We start from the raw sequence: 15,830 nt of genomic DNA, 5'->3' as shown, positions 1-15,830 counted from the left end.
CACGGTCCGGTCCGATGTCAACATTCCAGTTCACGGTCCGGTCCAAGGTCCACATTCCAATTCACGGTCCGGTCCGATGTCAACATTCCAGTTCACGGACCGGTCCAAGGTCCGCATTCCAGTTCACGGTCCGGTCCGATGACCGCATTCCATTTCACGGTCCGGTCCGAGGTCCACATTCCAGTTCAAGGTCCGGTCCGAGGTCCACATTCCAGTTCACGGTCCGGTCCGAGGTCCACATTCCAGTTCACGGTCCGGTCCGAGGTCCACATTCCAGTTCACGGTCCGGTCCGAGGTCCGCATTCCTGTTCACGGTCCGGTCCGAGATCCGCATTCCAGTTCACGGTCTGGTCCGAGGTCCGCATTCCAGGTCACGGTCCGGTCCGAGGTCCGCATTCCAGTTCAAGGTGCGGTCTGCAGTCTCCGGACTCGGGTCCTCCGACTGTCCCTTGTTTCGGTTGAACTTAATCATAGCACCTGAACCTCATCCTGTAGCTGGGAATATAAGTGGCCCTGGGATTGAGTGTGGTTGGGGGTTGGTCATCTTGTCAAGCTTCCCTGGGATCAAATGTCCGGCGGAAAGCTAGCACCGACACCGACCATCTTTAGGCTGGGGTGGAGAACCCTCGCTTCTTGGAGCCTTGCAGTCAGTGGTCGGGGCTGTCATTGTGGGACGGATTCGGCCGCCTCCCGGGCCAGCTGGGTGGCCGTCAGCCACTCCGAGCTCGGTAGGGATCCGGTTGCTTCCGGAGCCAGTCAAGGTTGCTGGCCGTAACTACGATTCGGAGCATCCCCGATGCAGAGGTGGAACTGTCTGTCGTTCTTCGGTCTCTTCCTGTCCTCGGCCCGTGGGGTAATTCAGGCATTTCTGCCGTTGCCCTACGGGATGATCTGTTTTGTCTTGTCCTCGCCTCCGTGGGGCAAATCAGGCCGTTCTGCTGTTGCGTTGCGGGGAAATCTGTCTTGTATTGTCTTTGCCTCCGTCGGGTAATTCAGTCCGTTCTGCCATTACCCGATGGATGGTCCTGCCCAACCTTCGTGTGGAGTGACAGTTGAGTCCCGGCTTGTCGAAGGATAAGTCCCGGCTCCATGTCTACGTACTGTCCATGTTCGTGTCTTGTTAAAGAGGAGTCCCGACTTGTCGAAGGATAAGTCCCGGCTCTGTGTTGAGGTACAGTTCCTAGTCTGCCTCCAAGCTCCAGCCTCTGAGTTATTCAAGCTCCAAGCTCCCCAAGAACCCAAGCCCAAAGCTCGATCTCCAAGAACCCCAGCCTCAAGCCTCGAGAATCAAGAATACCAATCTCAAGCCTCGAGCTCCAAGAACCCCAGCCTCAAGCCTCGAGCTCCAAGAACTCCAGCCTCAAGCCTCGAGAAACAAGAATCCCAGCCTCAAGCCTCGAGCTCCAAGAACTCCAGCCTCACGCCTCGAGAAACCAGAATCCCAGCCTCACGCCTCGAGCTCCAAGAACCCCAGCCTCAAGCCTCGAGAAACAAGAATCCCAATCTCAAGCCCCGAACTCCACGAATCCCAATCTCAAGCTCCAAGAACCCAGGCCTCGTCACGTCTACGCCTGGTTTGGGGTCCGAACCCAAGTCAAGACTCGGTCCTTGTGCAGTCACGCGCTCGGAGTCCACGCCAAGGCTCCTTGCCCACAGTCCCTCGTCCTGGTCCTGCTTTCCTAGCCTAGTCTGCGACCTGTCCCGTCCGTTAGTTCTGTCCCGTCTTGTTCTTAGTGCTTTAGTGTCTGTGTCCTGCATCAACGCCCACCTAACCTTATGACACTGAGACCCACAAAATTCTGCAGAGTCGTCTACAAAGTGAAAAACAAAATATTGTCTTCCCTGTTCACCATGTCCACTACACTGTTCTCATGAAACGTCCTGGTTCCTCACTAAAAATATAATCACTGCTCCGCCCATGACCGCAAGAAACTGCAGAGCGTTGTGGAAAGAGCTGAGCCCAGCTCCGCAACCAGCTTCCCCTCCATGAACTCTGACTGCACTTCCTGCTGCCTCGGGAATACAGTCAGCATCATCAAATAAATGGTTCCACCCACCCCGAACAGTCTCTCCTCTGCACCCTCCCATCGGAGTGAAAATGGGAAATCATGTATCCGGAGGCTCAAGGACAGTTTGTACACGACAGTAATCAGACTACTGAACGGACACCTAATGCGATAAGATGTACTCTTGACCTCAAATCCTCCTCTTCGTGGCTCTTCAACCTTATAGTCTGCCTGCACAGCAATTTCGCAGTAACGTTGATACTTTATTCTGCATTCTGAGATCGAGTAACCTTGTTCTCCTCCAATGAAGTGACTTGTAACTATGGACGTGGGTGGGATCTCCCCTGTCTGTGATGTATATAAACGATCTGAATGAAAGTATAGGTGCGTGGTTTGTTCTGTTTCTAGATGATAGGCTAATGGGTCTTGTGGATCGCTTAGAGGACCTGTAAAGACATGGATCAGTTTCTGATTTGTGATGGAGAAATGTTAAAAGCTGTTTAACCCGGACAATCTTAAACTGTCGCACCTTGGTAGGTCAAATATCCAGAGATAGCGGACTATTAAAGACAGAACCTTCAAGTGTGTTGTTCAGCACCGGGGTCCTGTAGACCTTTGCATTGGTTCATCCATTCTGAGAGGATGGCGAAGAAGGCTTATATCATTCTTTCCATTATCAGTTATACCAAGCTTATATCAGTTGGGGCACTGAGTTTAAAACTTCGGCTGTTATAATGCAACTTCATAAAAACAAAAATCACTGGTTAGGCTGAATCAGGCGTATTGTATACAGTTCTGGTCACCCCATTATCGGAAGGATGTCAGGGCGTTGGGGAGCCTCCGGAGAGGTTTAACAGGATTCTGACGGGATTCGGTGCCACGTGTTACAACGAGAGGTCGGACACCTGGGTCGCTTCCTCTGGAGCCGAGGAGGCTCAGGGGAGATCTGACTGATCTCTGGAATCCGTCAGACACCTGTCAGCCTTTGCCAAGTTAAGTAATTTGGACTGTCGGGGATGACGGCTGAAAGTAGATGGGATTGTGAGAGGGAGGGGTGATCGTGATGGAGGGATAGGGCGCGGATGGTGGGTGGAAGGGAGATCCAGTGGGGGAGAAGGCTGATTTCACACACACTCTGATGGGCTTTCGACAGGTGCGCAGAAACAGGAGCCGAAGCAGAACATCGGAAATCGATCCGTCCGTAAGATCTCCCTACTCTGTCTCGCTACGATCGGCCTCGTCGCGATGGTGGCCGGGCTTTCGATCTATGGTGAGTGGAACGGGCTCCGGGTGTAGTTATACCGTAAACAAACAGAGTCAAATGAAATGTTAGCGCAAAAAGCTCACTCTGACACCGACACGTTCCTCACCGTGACAGCGGCAAGACCCCCGCCGTGACACAGACGTTACCCTCAACATAGCATAGAGAAGACCCTTACCATTATTACGATAGTACCCTCACACCGTGCACGACAGTACACTTGCCGTGACACCGACACATCTCTCACCGCTACACTGACACAGCCTTCACCGTGAGATCTGTACACCCTTCTCTGTGACATCGACACTCCCCTATCCATGACACCAGCATTCCCGACACTCCCAACACCGTGCCACCGTCCAGTCCACACCATTACACCAACACTCCCCTAACCGTGACTTTTACCTCACATCGTAACGCTGACACTGTCACGTCCCTCAACCGTGACACCTTTCAGACCCCACTTCGGGACATTGTCACGCCCCTTACCATGTCCTGGACTTCCCCCTCACTGTGACATGGACACTCCGTCTCACTGTAATACTGACACTCCGAGCACAGTGATCCGGACACTCCCTCTCACCGTGACACCTTTCAGACCCCACTTCGGGACATCGTCACGCCCCTTTCCATGTCATGGACAGTCCCTCTCACTGTTACATGGACACTCCCTCTCACTATGACACTTCCAGCACAGTGATCCGGACACTCTCCACACCGTGACACCGACTCTCCCTTTAATGTGACACCGCTACTCCCCTGAACGTGACACCGAGACTGCGAACTGTGACTCCCTTACACCGACACTCCCTCTCACCGTGACACTTACACTCCCCACACCGCAACATTGACACCCCCCTCACAGTGACACCACCACTCCGCTCACCGTGACACCAACACTCTCCTCACTGTGACACCGGCACAAACTTCTCCGGAACAATGATGCAACCTTCTGCGTGACAGCAACACACACCACACCGTGACATAGACAGGCTCCTCTCTGTGACACCAACATTCCCCACATTGTGTCACAGAGAGGTCAATCACTGTGACACAAACAGACATATCACTGCGACATCGTCACACACCACTCACTGTGACATCTTCACACAACTCACTGTGACACAGACGCACTGCTCAGTGTGACACCGACACATCTCTCATTGTAACACCGACAGGCCCCTCACTATGACAGTCACACATCCCTTACTGTGACATAGACACGCACCTCAGTGCGACACCGACACTCCCCACACAGTGACATCGACACTCCTCAGACCTCGTCACATAGAGACCTCTCACTGTGACACAGACACTCCCCTCATCTGACACCGACACATCTCATACCGTGTCACTGACACGCACTTTACTATCCCTCTCAGTATCACAGACTCGACAGTCTCTGATCACCGCCGACCGAAACTACCGGAGACTTTGGAAACAACATCAGGAGATGAACAGGACCCAGCGCCAATGTCAACAGCATGTCCATGAGTTGAACACAACCCTTGAATCCAGGACATCCGAGAACTCCCTCCTGGATATCTCTCAGAGAACCTGTCTGAATAGTCTTTTCGCCATGAACAACAACCTGACTATCCTCGAAAACAACATTTCCGTCCTCAACTCGGATCTCTCGGAGCTGAATCGAACGCACAACGATCTCCGTTATCAGTTCAATCAGCTCGAAATGAAGTACAGAAACATCAACGAAAACAAAGCTCAGATTTGCCAATACCTCATCAGGAGAACAGGTGAGACGGCATCCTCCGTTTCAACTGCTCCATATAACAGGGGGTGAGAATGGAAGATGTGGAGAGTTTCACTGCATCACTTACCCCGGGAGTATGCGATGGAACAGTGTGGAGGGAGATTCACTCTGTGTCTGACACCGGGAGTGTGTGAAGGAACGGTGTGGAGGGAGTTTCACTCTGTGTCTGACCCCGAGAGTGTGTGATCGGACGGTGTGGAGGAAGATTCACTCTGTCTCTGACCCGGAGAGTGCGTTATGGAACGGTGTGGAGGGAGTTTCACTGTGTGTTTGACCCTGGGAGTATGTGATGGGATGGTGTGGAGGGGGTTTCTCTGTATGTCTGATATCGGGAGTATGTGATGGGACTGTGTGGAGGGAGATTCACTCTGTGCCTGACCCCGGGATGTGTGATGTGACGTTGTGGACCGAAATTTACTCTGCGCCTGACCCCGGGAGTTTGTGACGGGACTGTGTGGAGGGAGATTCACTCTGTGCCTGACCCCGGGATGTGTGATGTGACGTTGTGGACCGAAATTTACTCTGCGCCTGACCCCGGGAGTTTGTGACGGGACGGTGTGGAGGGAGATTCACTCTGTGTCTGACCCCGGGAGTGTGTGATGGGACAGTGTGGAGGGAGATTCAATCTGTGTCTGACCCCGGGAGTGTGTGATGGGACGGTGTGGAGGGAGATTCACTCTGTGTCTGACCCCGGAAGAGTGTGATGGGACGGTGTGGAGGGAGATTCACTCTGTGTCTGACCCCGGGAGTGTGTGATGGGCGGTGTGGAGGGAGATTCACTCTGTGTCTGACCCCGGAAGAGTGTGATGGGACGGTGTGGAGGGAGATTCACTCTGTGTCTGACCCCGTGTGTGTGTGATGGGACGGTGTGGAGGGAGACTCACTCTGTGTCTGACACCGGGATTGTGTGATGGGGCGGTGTGTAAGAAGCTTAAACACAAAGTACTCTGCAGATGTTGCGGTCAAAGCAACACACACAATACGATTGATGAATTTAACAGGTCGGGCAGCTTCCGAGGAAAGGAACAGTCAACGTGTTATAGCTGTGACCCTTCGCCAGGACTGAGGGGTGGGCCAGGGACTCTATAGAGAACATGGGGGAAGTTTGGGAAGGTTAACGATGGTCGGTGCTTGGTGAAAAACAAGTGAGGGTTGAGATCAAGATGAGTGTAATGGGAAGCAGCGAGGGGATAGGCAGGAAAGGTAAAGAAGCGTCCCCTATGGATGTTGCCTCATGTGGAGATCAAGTCGTATGAATCAAGGTTAGCAGTGCTGGGACTTTTCTATTTGGAACGTAGAAGAATGAGAGGGGACGATATGGTCTACAAGATTATGAGAGGCATTGATAGGGTGGATAGTCAGTATCTGTTTTGGAGGGCACCAATAGCAAACACCAGGCAGCATATGTAAAACGTCAGGTAGGGAAGTTTAGGGGAGATATCAGGGGTAAGGTTTTTACATAGACGGTTGTGAGCGCCTGGAATGACTTGCCAAGGATGGTGGTGGAGGCTAAAACTTTAGGGACATTTACGAGCCTCTTGGACAGGCACGGGGTTGAAAGAAAAATGGAGGGTAATGGGGTAGTGTGGCTTTAGTAATTTTTTTAAAGGATTATATGGGTCGGTAAAACACGGAGGGCTGAAGTGCCTGCATTGAGCCACTTGTGTTCTATTGTTCGAAGGAATGTAAGGGAAAAACATTATGTGTAGTAGAAGAAGGAAAAACCATGAGGGAGGTGAGAGTGAGCTGGAGGCGGAGGAAGAGTGAAAGTGGGAAGAGGAAGGGAGCTGGAGGGATTTACTGGAAGTTGGAGAATTCAAGGCAGCTTCCATCTGTGTCTGACACTGGAAAGTGTGTTGGGACACCTACTGTCTGCTGCCGGGAATGCGTGATTCGGCAGGACGGGAACTGTATTGCATCACTTTGCGTCTGACCCTGACTGTGTGAAGAGATGATGCATCAGGACCTTCTCTCTGCGATTGACGTCCCTGTAATAGCTCGGGAGAAGCGGGTTTTGCACTATGTTTGACTGCTAGAATGAGTGACGTCACTGGCGGAGTGAGCTTCGCTCCACGTCTGATCCCAAAGGAATGTGACAGGACGTTGTGGAGGGTGTTTCACATCGACCCCGGGTGTGGGTGATGGGACGGTGTGCAGGAAGTTTCACTCTATGTCTGACCCCGGGCGTGTGTGATGGGACGGTGTGGAGGGAGTTTCACTCTATGCCTGACCCCGGGAGTTTGTGATGGGACTGTGTGAAGGGAGATTCACTCTGTGTCTGACGTCTGGTGTGTGTGATGGGACGGTGTGGGGGGAGATTCACTCTGTGTCTGACCCCGGGAGTGTGTGATGGGACGGTACGGAGGAAGATTCACTCTGTGTCTGACCCCGGGAGTGTGTGATGGGACGGAGTGGAGGGAGATTCACTCTGTGTCTGACCCCGGGAGTGTGTGATGGGACGGTGTGGAGGGAGATTCACTCTGTGTCTGACCCCGGGAGTGTGTGATGGGACGGTGTGGAGGGAGATTCACTCTGTGTCTGACCCCGGGAGTGTGTGATGGGACGGTACGGAGGAAGATTCACTCTGTGTCTGAACCAAGGAGAGTGCGACGGGACAGTGTGGAGGGAATTTCACTCTGTTTGATCCTGGAAAATGTGATGGGACCATGTGGAATGACCGACATTTGGTTTCCGAGCCCGGGAGTGTGTTAAAGGACGAAGTGGAGGGAGCTTAAACACAACATATTCTGCACATGCTGCGGGCAAAGCAACACGCACATCACGATTGATGCACTCAGCAGGTCGGGAGGCTTCCGTGGAAAGGAACAGTCAACGTTTTATGGCTGCGACCCTTCGTCAGGACTGAGGGGTGGGAGCAGGGGCTCTATAGAGAACATGGGAGAAAGGTGGGAAGGATAAGTATGGTAGGTGCTGGATGAGAAACCGGTAAGAGGGAAGATCAAGATGAGAGTTATGGGTAGCAGGGAAGGTAAAGAATCCTCCCCTATGGATGCTGCCGGGTTTGGAGATCAAGTCATATGAAGCAAGGTTAGCAGAGCTGTGACTTTTTTCTTTGGAGCGTAGAAGACTGAGAGGGGACTTGATAGAGGTCTACAAGATTAAGAGAGGCATAGATAGGCTGGAGAGTCAGTGCCTGTTTCCCAGACCGCCAATAGGCTAAAAAATTCAGGGTATTTTAGAGCCTCTTTGACAAGCACATTAATGAAAGAAACATGGAAGGTTATAGGGTAGCGTGGGTTTAGTACATTTTGCAAAGATTACATTGGTTGGCACAACATGGAGGGCTGAGGTGCCTGCATTGTGCTGTGGTGTTCAATGGTTCTAAGGAATGTAATAGAAAAGCACGATAGATAGTCGAAGGAAGCGGTACCATGAGGGAACTGATAGGGAGCTGGAGGAGGAGGGAACAAAGAAACACAGAAAATAGGTGAAGGAGTAGGCTATTCGGCCCTTCGAGCCTGCACCGCCATTCAGTATGGTCATGGCTGATCAACCAACTCAGATCGCTGAACCTGCTTTCTCTCCATACCCACTGATCCCTTTAGCCAAAAGTGTCATATCTAACTTCCTCATAAATATAGCCAATGAACCGGCCTCAACTGTTTCCTGTGGCAGAGAATTCCACAGATTCACCACTCTCTGTCTGAAGAAGTTTTTCCTCATATCGTTTTTCCTCATATAAGTGTTTCCTTTTCCTAAAAGGCTTCCCCTTTAGACTAGAACTGTGACACCTTGTTCCGGACTTCCCCAACGTCGGACACAACCTTCCAGCATTTAGCCTGTCCAATTCCTTTCGAATTTTATATGTTTCAATATCCCCCCTTATCTTCTAAATTCCAGTGATTAAAACTGGGATGTGGGAAGGTAGGGGGAAGGAATTACTGGAAACTGGAAAGTTCAAGGGAGCTTCGTTCTGTGTCTGACACTGGAAAGTGAGAAGCGACGATGTGCAAAACAGCGACAACTACTGTCTGATGCCGGGACTGTGTAATGCGGCATGTCGGGTACTGTATTACATTACTTTGCGTCTGACCCTGACTGTGTGAAGAGATGATGGATCAGGACCTTCTCTCTGCGTTTGACATCTCTGTGATAGCTCGGAAGAAGCGGCTTTTGCTCTCCGTTTGACTACCTGAATGAGTGACGTCATTGACGGAGTGGGCTTCACTCCACGTCTGATCTCAAAAGAATGTGACAGAGCGATGTGGAGGGAGTTTCACAGCGTCCCCGGCTGTGTGTGAGATGGGACGGTGTAGAGGGTGTTTCACTCTGTGACTGACCCCGGGAGTGTGTGATGGCACGGTGTGGAGGGAGAATTCCACTGTGTCTGAACCAGGGAGTGAGTGATAGGACTTTGTGGAGGGAGAATCACTCTGTGTCTGACCACGGGAGTGTGTGATCGGGAGGTGTGGAGGGAGATTCACTGTGTCTGACCCCGGTAGTGTGTGATGGGACAGTGCGGAGAGATTTTCACTCTGTGTTTGACCCCGGGTGTGTGTGATGGGACGGTGTGGAGGGAGATTCACTCTGTGTCTGACCCCGGTAGTGTGCGATGGGACAGTGTGGAGGGAGATTCACTCTGTGTCTGACCCCGGGAGTGTGTGATGGGACAGTGCGGAGAGATTTTCACTCTGTGTTTGACCCTGGAAAATGTGATTGGCCGTGTGGAATGAGCGACATCTAGTGTCTGAGCCCGGGAGTGTGTTATAGAATGGTGTGGAGGGAACTTAAACACAAAGTACTCTGCATATGATGCGGTCAAGGCAACACAAACAACATGCTTGATGAACTTAGCAGGTCGGGCAGCTTCCGTGGAAAGGAACAGTCAATGTTTTATGATCGTCACCCTTCCTCAGGACTGGGGTAGGGCAGGGGCACTATAGAGAACGTGGGGGAAGGGTGGGAAGGTTAAGGATGGTAGGTGCTAGGTGAAAAGTCAGTGAAGGGAAAAATGAAGCTGTGGGTTATGGGTAGCAGCTAGTGCATAGGCAGGAAAGGTAAAGAAGCCTCCCCTATGGATGTTGCCTGATGTGGAGATCAAGTCGTATGAAGCAAGGTTAACAGAACTGGGAATTTTCTGTTTGGAGTGTAGAAGAATGAGACGGGACTTGATAGAGGTGTTCAGAATTATCAGAGGCATAGATAGGGAGGATAGACAGTACCTGTTTTGCAGGGCACCAATAGCAAACAACAGAGGGCATATGTAAACAGTAAGGGAGGGAAGTTTATTGGAAACCACAGGGTTATGACTTTTTAGACAGAGGGTTTGTGAGCGGCTGGAATGACTTGCCAGCGATGGTGGTGGAGGCTAAAACATTAGGGGCATTTAAAAGTCTTTTGGACAGGCACATATTTGAAAGAATAATGGAGTGTTACTGGGTAGTGTGGGTTTAGTACATGTTTTTAAGAATTATATGGACGGCACAGCATGGAGGGCTGAAGGGCCTGCATTGTGCTGTTGTGGTCTGTGGTTCTAACGAAGGTAAGAGGAAAGCTCCATGGGTAGTTGTAGGAGGTGGAAGCATGGTGGAGGTGACAGGGTGCTGGAGGAGGAGGAAGAGTGAAACTGGGATGCTAGTACGGAAGGGGAGGGAATTACTGGAAGGTGGAGAATCCATGGGAGCATCGTTCTGTATCTGACCCCGGAAAGTGTGAAGGGGCGTTGTGCAAACAGCGACACCTAGTGTCTGATGCCGGGATTGTGAGATTCGGCTGGTCGGTACTGTATTACATCACTTCGAGTCTGACCCTGACTTTGTGAAGAGATGATGCATCAGGACATTCTCTCTGCGATTGACATTCTGTGATAGCTCGGAAGAAGCAGGTTTTGCTCTATGTTTGACTGCTAGAATGAGTGACGTGACTGGGCGGAGTGAGCTTCGCTCCGCGTCTGATCCAAACAATAATGTGATAGAACGATGTGGAGGGAGATTCACATCGACCCCGGGGGTGTGTGATGAAACGGTGTGGCGGGAGATTCATTCGGTGTCTGACCCAGGGTATATCTGAAAGGACGGTGTGGAGGGAGGTTCACTCTATGCCTGATCCCGTGAGAGTGTGATGGACAGTGTGAAGGGAGCCTGTTTCTGTGTCTGACCCAAGGTTTGTATGATGGGACGGTGTGGAGGGAGATTCATTCTGTGTCTGACCTCGGGAGTGTGTGATGGGACGGTGTGGAGAGAGCTTGACTCTGTGTCTGACCTCGGGAGTGTGTGATAGGTCCGTGTAGAGGGAGATTCTCTCTGTGTCTGACCCAGGGAATTTGTGATCGGACGGTGTGGAGGGAGATTCACACTGTGTCTGACCCAGGGTATGTCTGATAGGACGGTGTGGAGGGAGGTTCACTTTATGCCTGGCCCCGTGAGTGTCTGATGGACGGTGTGGAGGGAGATTCACTGTGTGCCTGACCACGGGGTTGTGTGATGGGACGGTGTGGAGGGAGCGTCACACTGTGTCTGAGCCCGTTGGTGTGTGATGGGACGGTGTGGAGGGAGATCCACTCTGTGTTTGACCCCGGGAGTGTGTGATGGGACGGTGTGGAGGGAGATCCACTCTGTGTTTGACCCCGGGAGTGTGTGATGGGACGGTGTCGTGGGAGCTTCACTCTGTGACTGAACACGGGAGTGTGTGATGGGGCGGTGTGGAGGGACTGAGAGATGGGACGGTGTGGAGGGAGATCCACTCTGTGTTTGACCCCGGGAGTGTGTGATGGGACGGTGTCGTGGGAGCTTCACTCTGTGACTGAACACGGGAGTGTGTGATGGGACGGTGTGGAGGGAGTGAGAGATGGGACGGTGTGGAGGGAGATCCACTCTGTGATTGACCCCGGGAGTGTGTGATGGGACGGTGTCGTGGGAGCTTCACTCTGTGACTGAACACGGGAGTGTGTGATGGGACGGTGTGGAGGGAGATCCACTCTGTGTTTGACCCCGGGAGTGTGTGATGGGACGGTGTCGTGGGAGCTTCACTCTGTGACTGAACACGGGAGTGTGTGATGGGACGGTGTGGAGGGAGCTTGACTCTGTGTCTGACCCCGGGAGTGTGTGATGGGACGGTGTGGAGGGAGCTTGACTCTGTGTCTGACCCCGGGAGTGTGTGATGGGACGGTGTCGTGGGAGATTCACTCTGTGACTGAACACGGGAGTGTGTGATGGGACGGTGTGGAGGGAGGCTAACTTTTTACTGATCCCAGTTGATGCGACGGGAATTATGGAGGGAGATATATGGTTCCTTTATTCTTAGTTGCAGAGCAAACGTGTCCGCAAATCTGGATCAAAAATGAAGACCGGTGTTATTTCATATCCAAGATCGCAAATACTTATGATGGAGCGAGGCAACATTGTTCAGAACTTGATTCAGGGCTCCTCGAAATAAATTCAAACAAGGAAAAGGTATGTCTTGCCCTGAGAAGAGATATCAGTAATCAGGAGATCACGGGATGAGACAAACAGTGATTCTCCCCCCCACACAATCCTAATCCGGCCACCGCCCCACCCCCCACACTCCTGGGAAGATCCTTCCACAATGTCCCGGCGCACACTCCCGGGGTCAGACAGAGTGAATCTCCCTCCACAGCGTCTCATCACACACTCCCGGGGTCAGATACAGAGTGAATCTCCGTCCACCCCGTCCCATCAAACACTCCCCGGGGTCAGACATAGAGTGAATCTCCCTCCACACCGTCCAATCACACACTCCCGGGGTCAGACACAGAGTGAAACTCCCTCCACACCGTCCTATCACACACTCCCGGGGTCGGACACAGAGTGAATCTGCCTCCACACCGTCCCATCACACACTCCCGGGGTCGGACACAGAGTGAATCCCCCTCCACACCGTCCCATCACACACTCCCGGGGTCATACACAGAGTGAATTTCCCTCCACACCGTCCCATCACACACCACCGGGGTCAGACAGAGTGAATCTCCCTCCGGACCGTCCCATGAAACACTCCCTGGGTCAGACACAGAATGAATGTCCCTCCAGACCGTCCCATCACACACTCCCGAGGTCAGACACAGAGTGAATCTCCCTCCACACGGTCCCATCACACACTCCCGGGGTCAGAGAGAGTGAATCTCCCTCCACACCGTCCCATCACACACTCCCGGGTTCAGACAGAAAGTGAATCTCCCTCCACACCGTCCAATCACACACTCCCGGGGTCCGACACAGAGTGAAACTCCCTCCACACCGTCCCATCACACACTCCCGGGTTCAGACACAGAGTGACGCTGACTCCACCCCGTCCCATCACACACTCCCGGGTTCAGACACAGAGTGACGCTGACTCCACCCCGTCCTATCACACACTCCCGTGGTCTGACACAGAGTGAATCTCCCTCCACCCCATCCCATCACACACTCCCGGGGTCAAACACAGAGTGAATCTCCCTCCACACTCCCGAGCTCAGTCAATGGGTGTTTCCCTCTCTGTTCCGTCCCTTCAAATGGATATGCAATGAGAGAGTCTGTTTCTAAACATTATCTGAAATGATTTAATTTCACAGAATTTTGTTTCTAATGCTGTCTATCAATCTGTATCATACTGGATCGGAAAATGCGCAGACAGGTGAGGTTTGGACTGTTGCCGGTCTGTGGTATTGGATTGGGACAGTGGGTTAGTTTGGAGAATGAAACGAGGTCGTGTGGATAGAGTCGGGCAGTGGTATCAATTTGAGTTCTGACTCAGATCTATGGGAAGAGAGGGTGTCAGTGAGATTAGTTTGGACAAAGGCTCGGTGTTGTTTTGAGAGTGGAACCGCGGGATTAGTTTGTTGACTGACAGAGTGTTGTCCCGAGAGGGTGAGGAAGGGGGATTAATTTGGGAGATTATTCGGGATTTTAGCGGAGCGCGGTATAATGAGATTCGTTCGGCCATGGACCTGGAGCTGTGGGGAGAGCGCGGTATCATGGGATTAGTTCCGAGGCTGACAGGAGGCTGTGGGGAGAGTGCGGTATCATGGGATTAGTTCCGAGGCTGACAGAGGGCTGTGGGGAGAGCGCGGTATCATGGGATTAGTTCGAGGCTGACAGGGGGCTGTGGGGAGAGCGCGGTATCATGGGATTAGTTCCGAGGCTGACAGGGGGCTGTGGGGAGAGCGCGGTATCATGGGATTAGTTCCGAGGCTGACAGGGGACTGTGGGCAGAGCGCAGTATCATGGGATTAGTTCCGAGGCTGACAGGGGGCTGTGGGGAGAGCGCGGTATCATGGGATTAGTTCCGAGGCTGACAGGGGGCTGTGGGGAGAATGCAGATCAGAGCTATTAGTTTGGCGACGTCTCCGGTTGTCTACTGTTGTGTCTCTATTGAAATTGTCTAACCCTCTTTGATAGAAATGTGGCCTCTGATCTTCTGTACAAGATATCCTATGGGTCGACCAGCTGCAGTAACTGCGGCTCGTACGGGAGTTATAATTGCAAATGGAAACACAGATTCATCTGCGAGAAGTCGGCACATTTAGACACGGATATTCCTGCAGAGATCCAAGGTTTCTGTCAACAGCCCGTGGGGCCGAGTTCAATCAACTGACTGCACCTCACTTCTCGCCATTCAATCTGCCCCACTCTCAAACCATTTCTACATCTCCCCCTTTCTACTGTTTTTCTCTTTTTACCCTTCATCTCTCTAAATCATTCCCTTTCCACCCCTCCTCTCCCGATCGAACCCCAGTCTCTGCCTCTCCTCTCTCCGTTCTCTATACACACTCTCAACCAAGGGGGAAAAAGACTGCACATTCACCCTATCTGTGCCCCTCCTGGCTTCATACCCACGCTCTAACGAATATAGACACATCCTTCTTGTCTTCTCTCCATATCTCAGACGCTCGAGTCCCGGGAACATCCTCGGAATGCTCCCTCAGGCACTCTTTCCAGCTCAGTGACATCTTTCCTCCATGAGGGCGACCGGAACTGAACACTGCTCTCCAAACGCGGCCTCAGTGACGCCTTGTACAACTTCAACGTGAGCTCAGCACGGTGAAAAGTTGTAAAATTAACATAAATTTGGAAAATTAATAAATACTGCATACAGTTGAATACCGAGGCAGTGTTTCAGTGTTCAGGGAGCGTTCGCAATCTGATGGCGGAGGGGAAGCAACTGCTCGTAATTGGTTGAGTTTTAAGACGCCTGTACACTTCCCCGATGGTTTCGATGAACACAGGGTATTTCCCGGCGGGAGACCGGGGCATTTCACCGGCACTTCCTCGGTGATGAATGTGGTCTTCCCGAGGCATTTCTTCTTGAACATGTTCTCGGTGGAGGGGACGATTGCTGACAGGCAATAATTAGCAGTCTGAACCTTCAAGGGAAAGTGACAGCGAACCACACTCCGGGGAAAGCTGGATGTTCAGTCGGGAACATGGCACCTTCTCCGTGTTTGAATGAATGAGCTATGTGTAACCAGATGGATTCAGCATTCTGCTCTCTAGGTCTTAGCGTATATTGTCTCTCAGTGTCGGTCTAATCTCGTCCTTAATTACGAACGCCAATCCAACTCCTTGACATTCCTGCTTATCTTTCAATATTGCCTGATATCCTTGGATATTAAATTCCCAATCCTCTCCACCCTGCAACCACGTCTCTATAATGGCCACTATATCATTCCCTTTTGTACTGCTTTGTGCCACACGTTCACCGACCTTATTTGGAAAAATACGGGCATTCAGACAAAGTGACTTAACGCTCATTGTGCTTTTAAAATCATGTTATCTTTCTCTCGATACACTTGAATTTTCTTCGCTTCACTTCACTCCACTCTTACTTATTA

The 15,830-nt window shown here is 51.9% G+C and overlaps 1 protein-coding gene across 1 annotated transcript in view; it reads left to right on the top strand.

Moving 5' to 3' along the window:
- LOC132386220 (B-cell differentiation antigen CD72-like) overlaps positions 1–15,092 on the top strand; it is a 34,627-nt gene extending 19,535 nt beyond the window's left edge. Inside the window, exons 5-9 of the mRNA XM_059958501.1 lie at positions 3,160–3,276; positions 4,650–5,021; positions 12,302–12,450; positions 13,572–13,633; positions 14,398–15,092. Of these exons, the coding sequence (XP_059814484.1) occupies positions 3,160–3,276; positions 4,650–5,021; positions 12,302–12,450; positions 13,572–13,633; positions 14,398–14,593 (896 nt within the window). The 3' untranslated portion in view covers positions 14,594–15,092. The remainder of the gene's footprint in view (positions 1–3,159; positions 3,277–4,649; positions 5,022–12,301; positions 12,451–13,571; positions 13,634–14,397) is intronic.
- Positions 15,093–15,830: the final 738 nt, after the last annotated feature.

This window comes from Hypanus sabinus, unplaced genomic scaffold, assembly GCF_030144855.1.
Source record: "Hypanus sabinus isolate sHypSab1 unplaced genomic scaffold, sHypSab1.hap1 scaffold_1066, whole genome shotgun sequence".
Taxonomy (NCBI): Eukaryota; Metazoa; Chordata; class Chondrichthyes; order Myliobatiformes; family Dasyatidae; genus Hypanus; species Hypanus sabinus.
This window is presented reverse-complemented; position numbering and strand designations above follow the sequence as displayed.